The sequence below is a fragment of the Nicotiana sylvestris genome, chromosome 6 (genome assembly GCF_000393655.2).
Source record: "Nicotiana sylvestris chromosome 6, ASM39365v2, whole genome shotgun sequence".
Taxonomy (NCBI): Eukaryota; Viridiplantae; Streptophyta; class Magnoliopsida; order Solanales; family Solanaceae; genus Nicotiana; species Nicotiana sylvestris.
The window spans coordinates 127,759,462-127,769,111 of record NC_091062.1 but is presented as its reverse complement, the minus strand read 5'-3'; the positions used below and the strand labels follow the sequence as shown (position 1 = coordinate 127,769,111).

The 9,650-nt window shown below is 36.0% G+C and overlaps 1 protein-coding gene across 1 annotated transcript; it reads right to left on the bottom strand.

Annotated features, from left to right (window-relative positions):
• Positions 1–1,590: 1,590 nt before the first annotated feature.
• On the bottom strand, positions 1,591–9,650 carry LOC104228560 (transmembrane 9 superfamily member 5). Its single transcript, XM_009781041.2, has 7 exons — positions 9,365–9,650; positions 7,306–7,346; positions 6,088–6,676; positions 5,838–5,969; positions 4,564–4,720; positions 3,997–4,481; positions 1,591–2,364 (listed from the first exon to the last, which is right to left on the bottom strand). Exons 1-7 carry the CDS (start codon positions 9,574–9,576, stop codon positions 2,148–2,150), a joined length of 1,833 nt encoding a protein of 610 aa, XP_009779343.1. The 5' UTR covers positions 9,577–9,650; the 3' UTR covers positions 1,591–2,147.

Here is a 9,650-nt window from a genome sequence, read left to right as displayed (position 1 = left end):
CTTGGCTCTCGCTAAGTATAAAAAGCCTCAAAATAAACAACAAAAAGGAAATTTAAATTTTGAGCTGCATAAGGTATGCTTCACCATCTGTTTTAGTTAAAAACTTAAAATAAATTTCTCTTTTTACGTACTTTATCATAGTCTTAACAAGTTTCCTGGTTTTGTATAGATTATCGAGAAGTGGCTGGCCTATGATGCTATTGAGAATTTAATTTTCCTGTTCCATTTTAAATTTCTAGCTCGCATTGCAAAGCATGATGAACTTTTTGTTCATTCTAGTATTTGTTTATTTCCTAGGCCATGCCTCTTGCTCCTAGTGTTCTTTTCATTTTTGTTCTTTCTGGGCTTGTGTCAATTTTGTAACTCAAGTTTTTGTTGTTGTTGAAATACAGAAGCGTTATGAGGATATTTCAGTATTGGGACAGCGTCCGTCTGAATAAATTTGCTGTATTGAATGCTCATTTGAGTCGAAGACAAACATTTCAATTATCTTTCAATAATTATTTTCTTGCTGATCATGCTGGTCATGGCTGATTTTTTTTATGTATCTGCTAATCTTTGGGGGGAAATTTTAAGTGAAAAATGTTACTTACCATTTCCATGGTAAAACAAAGAACAGCCTTTGCATTGTTCAGTATCCTTGCAATTATCTTGTATTGCCAGAATGCTTCAATGCATTAGGAAAGAAGAATGATTCATTTAGATATTTATTGTTAAAGCTGGTACGTACCACTTCCTTGGTAGCAAAGAATAGCCTTCAATACTCTGTTACCTTGCAACTTTCTGTTTTTTTCACCATGCTTAAAAAACAAAATGAAAGAACCTTCCTTTTTCATACTAATCAAGACTGTACAGTAATCCATAAATGGATGAATTTGCTCCTTATGTTAGAAAGCTTGGTAAAACTTGACGAACAAAAATCTAGCCTGCTTAGGAATCATTAGCGTTGCTTGAAAAGAGCATTACTTCTTTCTAACCCCCAAAGATCTTGGCTAAGTAATAAAATCCACTTTTGCTTCTTGAGTCAAGCTTACTTTTAGACTGTTTATCTATTTGATCTTGTTTGGCGTCTTTATGTCTGAATTTTATCTTATTTTCTACTACTACCTGCTCTTGATTCCAAGTCTTGAACATTTGGAAATTAAAGCCTGAAGAGCTAACATTACCCTTATTGGAGCTAGCAATTCACCAAAGGAAGAATAATCCATTCGCAAGATATCGCAACCTGAGAATCCTCCTGCCCCCAATCTAACCAGCTCGAAAACCTTACTAGCAACTTCCTTACAACGCCTCTTCGGCGTCTCACTTCCTCATGCTAATGAACATTCTTTTCGGAGTGGGGGAAAGGGGGATTCAGATTTCTGTGGTTATTTTCACTTAGAAGTTGTGGTTGAGCAAAATATTCCATCTTTGAGATCATATGAAAAACAGAATGTGAAACCTCGAGGCTTAAGCAGTCAAAATGTGCAGAATTGACATATTCTCACTGTTGATAAATAGATGGTCCTTCAATTGCAAAACAGAATTGAACTTAATAGGAACAAAATGCAGTAAGAAGAAGACTACCATGTAGTACTAAATCTGCAAAGGTTTTTAGGAACTGCTCTGGGATTTACCAAAGCAAAGAGAATCAAAATTGATTAGATGAAATTTGAGGTAGATCAGGAAAAGATGAAGAAAAGAACACGTTATGTAACGTCCTCCATATATCATTACAATTTTCTGCCCTTCAAATACAAGACTCCTGTAGAAGTCTTCACTCTTCTGATAGCAATATTTTCAATGTCTGTAAATCAAAGGTTAGTCAAAGCCTTGTCGAAGATTAAAAATATACTTGAACCGTATTCTCAATGCCGTTCATGTCCAACGTCCAGTACATTTCCTACTCATACAAGAATGCTGAATACTTGTCAAAAATCAACATCTGCTAGTCTTGATGTTATGAAATTGAAGGATGCTTGATTAATATTGCGCCCAACGCTCATTTGTCCAAACAGAGATGAAATCTTTCTCATTGGTTAAGCTTCTCAAATTACTGAAGAAGTTTTGAAATGATACAAGCTCGAAGATGGAAACTTTTTTTTGTTTAACTTCTTAAATCACTGATGAGAGCTTCAAATGATAGCAATTCAAAGTGGGACAGATTCTCATTCACTCTTTACAGCATGGTAGATGTGACGAATAAACATCAAGGAAGCATGTAGACTGATTGTTCCAAGCATAAGGAAAAATGCATAGCATATGCAAGTGTTATATAAAAAGAAGATGGCAGTTTGCAAGACCCCGCTCATGTTTGATTTGCAGTAGAAGAATATGGAGTACGCAAACATAAATACAGCTGTTGAGCCCCCACGGAAAATAGACCTGCATCAAACAACATATTTATCAGTCTATGGAGGCAACCATAGATGTTGTAAATGAGCTACCAAATAAGAAGATGAATAGCAAGCAGCAACTTAGTAAATTAAGTTACATATCAGTAATTTCTTAATAATTGTTTCAAACTTTTTTTGGAACACGTTGAACTTTTGACTCCAGGTTTACATTTCACTCAACATATACATTGATCCAGCACATATGGGGGTTCAACGACTGTTCAATAATACTCAGTTGTCATCCATTTCTGTCACACACAAAATACTCACAGCATCATTGATTCCATGAATCACTCAATAATGTCATAAAACACAACAACGTAGTTACTGCATTGAAGCAAATAAGAAATCATTCAACATTTGAAGAAATTTGCTGATAGCCTCCACTGTGGTTAGTACTGGGTAGGGGTGTACATAGGTCGGGTTGGTTCAGATTTTACAATTACCAAACTAAACCAATTGTGTCGGATTTACTAAATTTAAAGACCAAACCAATAAAACTCGGGTTTTTCAATCTCGGTTTTTCTCGGATTTTCGGGTTATTCGGGTTTTTTTGGATTTTTTTCCGGTAAAATCTTCGTAGAACAAAACATATAACTTGTGCTCAAAATAATTCTTTAATCCTAATAAGATACAACTATATAAAGTATTTTCCAAGAAAATAATACAAAATATGAGATGTGTCATGGCATTATCCTAAAATATTCAACAATAAAGACAAAAAAATTATGTAATATGAATATTGTTAATTAAAAAGTCATAATAAAAATAAACATAATCTAGAAGTACTAAGTCATGCTAAAATAAGTAGACTAATAAGGGAGTACTAATTACATGACTAAACGCTAAAAAAAATAAAAATAGGTTATGCATTTTTATCTAAATTATTACAAAACAAAAAATAGATATTCAAACATTCCCGTTCGTAGTATTGAATTGAATGTCTATTGTTAGCATTAACATTGATTTGATTTTGGCTTGGACTTTTGTTAGCATTATTTAATTTACAGTATTAATGACTATAAAACTTTTTGGAACATTCAAAAGTTCTAAGTCCAACCTTGAAATAATACCTTAAAAGATAAAATTATGAATTTTTTTAAGAAATATTTATAAATTACATCACAATAAGTATATTTATATATTAAATATATCTAAAAATTTTATATATGTAATATAGGGTTAATTTGGTTTCGGTTTGACTTTCTTTAGTTAAAATCAAACCAAACCAATTATGGTCGGGTTTTTTTCCCAACACCAAACCAAATCAAATCAAACCATAGTCGGGTTTTTTTTTTCCGGTTTGACTCGGATTATCGGGTTGGTCCGGTTTGTCAGTTTCCTTTGTACACCCCTAGTACTGGGTACTAAGTTCTGGATAGTGCAAATATTATCTGCATATTACCATTCTGCCTTATAATTTTGTTGAAATATGAAGTAAAACTAGGTTAAGGAGAAACTGTATTTTTTAATCCCATAAAAGTCAAAACGAATTCAACCAGAGCTCCATCAATTAGCACTCAAAGAACGAAAAGAACAAAGATATAAAGATGGACAAGATGTGTATGCATGCAGTCTTCAGGTATGACTAGTTCAAAGAAAAATCCAAATTGATACATACCGCCACCACCATTCATGGTCTTCCACTGTCAGCTGAATGTATGTCAAACTGATGCTTAAGATCACAGTGAGCATTATGAGGATTATAAACATAAAAAATAGAATACCAGGAAGAGTCGAAATTTTGTAGCCCCAAAGGGTTGCATACAACTGGTGTAACTCAACAACAATGGCGCTGAACGGTAGAAGACCAGCCAGAAGCATTTGACCAGGTGTCTTCCTGTACCAAGCTAGTGATGGTATCTCTCTTGCACACTTTTTTGTGGCAGAAGGTGCTTGAAACTCAGACCTACACCGATAGCCAATTATCCCACCAAGAGCAAGCAGTGGCATAGCAATGAGGGTATAAACAAGAACAATGACAAGTGTAGTGCCAAATGGAATTGCTAAAGTAGCCCCAAATGATGCAGCGACTAAATTAAGGAAAAACTCCATTAAGAGGAATGGTCCAAGAAAGAGCACGGCAGAGAAAGTAACGCTCCTTTCCTAGTGGCGAAAAGAAAAATTTTCAGTTCCTGGATTAACAGTAATTATAGAAATACAAAGCTGGAAGAAATTAATAAGTCACCCATCCAGTTTCAACAAATTGACTGTAGAAAGCGGCAGATCTGTATCCGGCAACTGCAGATGTAAGGGTATAAATTATGACCAAGGATGTGAAGAGCGTTCCACGGTTATATGGATATAGGACACCAAGAAACGCCAAAACAAATAAGAAGAAGAACCTGTAAATGCAGCAGAAACCATTAACTAAAGCCAAAGATGTGCCTTGCATGATCAATTAAGTAATATAAATACGTCAAAATAATCATGCAGTAAACACCACCCTTACATGGAAGTATTTTTGCAGCTGATGGAAACCATACCAATTATTTAGAGAATACATAGGACCTTTTCCATATCTAAGCTCTTATTGTCAAGGTTAAACAAAAGAAAATCTCAAAGCTATCTTTCCATTATTATTTCTAAATTACCAGAACAACGCAGAGAAGATAAATGAAGCTGATAATATGCAACATTTGCTGGGATAACATTGTTACCAAATATGAATCGCGAAGGCAATGTAAGAGTTTGTCTGGAAAATGAAAGATCGCTGACGGAAGCTGGACAAAATAGAGCTCACCTGCCAGGGTCTCCAGGTATATTTTGTTAATGGGATTGGTTGGGATTGAGAATTGGCAAGATGGGTAGGGCTCAAAATAGAAGAGCAGTGCGGATGTGGGTTCTATAAGACGGTCAGGTGGACAGCAATAGGTAAGATAAAATAAGAAATTGGCCAAGGTGTAGAATGTAAGTTGGTAACTAGCTGTCTTGAGCGTTGCAGTTTGACCTGTTGATTCGCCAGATTCTCACTTTGGATTCTTCTTCCCTTTTTTCATTTTTGCCCGAAGGTCCAAGTCACATCGCAGTAAAATTTCTCTTCAATTTGAAGACGAGGCAAGTCCCCAGCAACCAGTCTAAAACGAGGGAAGACCGACATTCAGGAGGCTTTACCCGCATCACCATCACCATTGTTCCATCAGTGGCTCAAATAAGTAGTCAAAACAAATGCATGTGACTAAGAGATGATGGGGAGGCAACTCCTAGAACTAGACCTCCATAAATGTACTTTATTCAGAAAATAAAGTCGCAGAATAGAGCCTGGAGATACAGCATCTTGAGTTAAATATCACAGGCCCAAACTTATGCACAGAGATCTTCTCTCAATGATAAGTCGGAAAAGAAATAGAAGATGGCTCACTGGTCATATCAAAATGAAACGAACAACTATTATCAGTTCCATACAGAGAACTTAATGAACTTATGAAATCATCTGATGAATAAATGAGTGTTACAGCTTACAAGGTCAACAGCTGGGAACCAGCACCAATAACTGCACAAAGCAGAGGCATGTTTGAGGGACATCTAAATACGTCACCATGAAGGTACTTCCAACCCACTTCTTTGTCTTCCTCTTCATCACTGCTAGACCATCTGCATATCAATCATACAAATATGAGGACAGTGCTTTCAGCTTCAGGTGCCTTCATGTAAAATATACATGGATCACTTCTTTTGCTTTAAACAATAATAAGCATGATATGAGGCTTACTTTGTCAGATCATTCTTAAGACGCTGCATCATACTCACAGCAAAAAAGGCCATCAGCAAAACAGTAATAACAATTGAATTAACTATCGAGAACCAATGAACTTGTTGGTTCACTGGATTTCCGGAAGCCCTAGAGTATCTTGCCATTCTATTCTTGAATAGAGTTGAGGTTTCATTCCAGAATACATTATACGTGAAGGTAACACTTTGGTCTTTATCTTCTGTTATATCCACAACATGGCTTGGATCACTGAAAGCATGTACTTCTATGATTTGGTTTCCATTGTGAAGGACATCAAATTGGACATGCTTAAAGAGAAAATACTTGGGGCCCTTTCCGTCCAGGGTCCAGTGTTCATCTTCAATTTTCCCGAAAAATCCCCAGAAAGGGAGATCGTCAAAGTACATCTGATAGTAGTAATCTTTAATAATAGCATTCCTGAACTTTGAGACATCATTTTGATTAAGCTTCTTGTGACACAGGACAACCCCATCTTTGTCCACTCCAAATTTCAACCGGTACAAGGTATTGGTTAGACGGTCACCATTCAAAACTTCCCCAAGGGATTCATTTTCCGGAAGCAACTCACCTGTGTCAAGTAAAACTAAAAGTTCAACCTCTAGAAGATAAGATAGTTAAGGGTTTAACATAACTAACTCCAGAGATAACCAGTGATACTGACAAAATATATTAAAGGGTACCATCAATAACATCTTATCACAGGCATAGCTTTGCTCTTGGCCTAACCAGTAATAACATTTAGAGTTTATGTAAGCAGATAAAGAGCAGAAGATGTTAATAGTAAAGTGTAGTCTGTATGTTCATGGTACTCAGCCTTGGCAGTACTCAGGGGCAGATCCAGCCCTTTGGTACCGAGTTCATCTGAACCCAGTACTTTCGGGCCGGAGCATAAATTTATGGGTAAAAATTCACTAAAATTGCAACAAATAGTAGATATGAACCAATAACTTTAAAAATACAATGGGTTCAAAGCTAAAAACTTTAAAAGTTGATCTCATAGAGTTTAAATGATATATCCGCCTCTGGCAGTACTAGCCCTCTAATAGCATGTGTTCAACACAACTCAGCAGAAGAATAAAAAAAAAAGGACTTTATTTGGATGATAAATGACACTCAGTAAGCTGACCAATCAAATATGCCTCAACCACAAACTAGCCGGGGTCGGCTATACTCAAGTGCAAGCCCAAAAATGCTGACCTGGCTGGCAGAATGGCAGGTCATAATATTGGTATGTTTCACTGCAAAAGAATAGCAGATATAGGAATATCAGGATTATCTACTGCAAGGGGAATGAAGAAAACCCAGACATTTTACTTTTTCAGTAAGTAAGAAAACATGGAATTTTCACATTAAGGTCCTTGACTCATTTCACTAGCTTTGATGATTCCAATTTCATAGAATTTTGCACAAGAATGAGAAAGACCCTCTAAATATTACTAAAGACGAACAGTTGGCGAACTTCCAGCTAAAAAGGAAAGAAAAATATCCTTATATGTTGGTTTGTGTTGGATTAAGTTAAGAAGGGAAAATACTTCATGCTTAAAAAAAGGACCAGAGAATGGGGATATTGAAATTTGAAGATATTCAAATTCGGATGCAGAAAGTTCTTCAAGATGCTTAACTGCTCCATTTATGCAGCAAATGAAAGTACTAGACGTATGATAACAGCCTTGAAAATCCCTGTAAGATATCAAGAAGTGCAATAATGAAAATATTATTGACTTCCCAAGGAGGATACATTTTGGTGAGAGATCTAATAGTTCTTTTTAGCTTATGACGGCTAGTTGTTCGATAAGAACTCAAAAGGAAAAACAAGAAGCAAAAAGGGGAAGAAAGAAGCCAGACTGATAGACGACCCAAAAGAGGACGACTTAGAAGTATTCCACAAAAACTAGCATAACATCATGGCAGAAAAGGAAGGCTCCACGTAAGAAGCAAGCACATGTTTAAAAGTGTGAACATGCCAAACATTTTCAGGTATTCTAACACCCTTAACAATGTACACTTATAGAGAAATTAAGTGTCAAATTTCCTAACATGTATTGAAGACTTGTAAAATATGTGTACCATGAACAGTCTCTTTCTCTCTGAAACATTATCATGCTTGCAAGAAAAAAATGACTTGCCACAAAAATGAGGAACAATTTGTTAAGAATATGGACCTTGGCCTAACTCAACAAAAAGAAAAAAAAATTAAAGTTCTCTACACCCTCATTCTCAATTCTATAGACCTGAAACTTTTTTAACAAGTAGCAATAATTTTCATAAATCCTTGCATCACCATACCTGTTCCTAGTACCGGGGAGGGCATCCTAGAGGCGGATTAGTACCAAGGCGGTGGCTTGGTCAATGCACGCGCACACACACATTCTCATAAACACACATACTCACTCACACACTCCTATCTGCCTAAGCCTTGGCCGGCAAAATAACCAGCTAAATGTGTTGTGGGAGGTAGCAAATGCCTGATGGAATAATCAAGGCGTGTGCAAGCTAGCTAGGACACGACAATCATAAAAAAGGTACTATGTTTGTACTAAGTTTTTGGCCACTGTCACATAGCATTAGTTCTATGCATTACTAATACTCTGTTTGGTACATTTTTTCAACTTGTGTATAACTAATACGTGTATTAGTTATACATCATACTTGGCATTATCCTATGCATAAGTAATGCATAGAAAAATGCATTACTTGGCATTTTTGTAAGCAACTATTTTTCTTAAAAATTATGCAATGCATTATAATTTTAATACACCACACCAAACAATAGATAAGAAATAATATTTGCATAACTAATGCTTGCATTACTAACCCATGCATTACTAATTCATGCATTACTAATACATCTTATTCCGCACTATTCATATACACCCTACCAAACGACCCCTAAATGTGTTGGGGGAGGTAGCAAATGCCTGATGGAATAGTCAAGGAGCGTGCACGCTAGCTAGGACACGACAATCATAAAAAAGGTACTATGTTTGTACTAAGTTTTTGGCCACTGTCACAGAGCATTAATGAGTGCAGTGTGGTATTCAAACACCCACTAAATCCTGGATCTACCTCAGGTAAAGGGAAGAGGTTTTTGGCGACAAGTCTGATTAATGGCAACATCATTTTTAACAACCGCACAACATTTGAGTCCAAAGAATTAAACAATTTAACAACAATCCGCATGGAATCAAAAGCAATTTTTTATAAACTAAACAAAAAAGAAACCGCCCAATTGAAAATAAAATAAAAGGAGGGATACCTGGGATTATTCAAGGGACCAACTTTGTTGACAAAAAGAGGGACTTCATCTCCAAAGTTGTAGCGATGATCATTTGGTGAAGCCAGAGAGAGACTCACTATTAGCAGCAACTGAAATGGTACAACAAACTGTGAAAATATATGACGGTCCATTAGCGGATCCAGAGGAAGGAAGAAAAAACTTCTTGAATTGAATAAACAAGAAAAGGGCATTGATTTGCTATATAGTCAACTCAATGACTGTAAGATGTAAGGTGGGGTACTAATTTCTGAATGAAATACAAGAA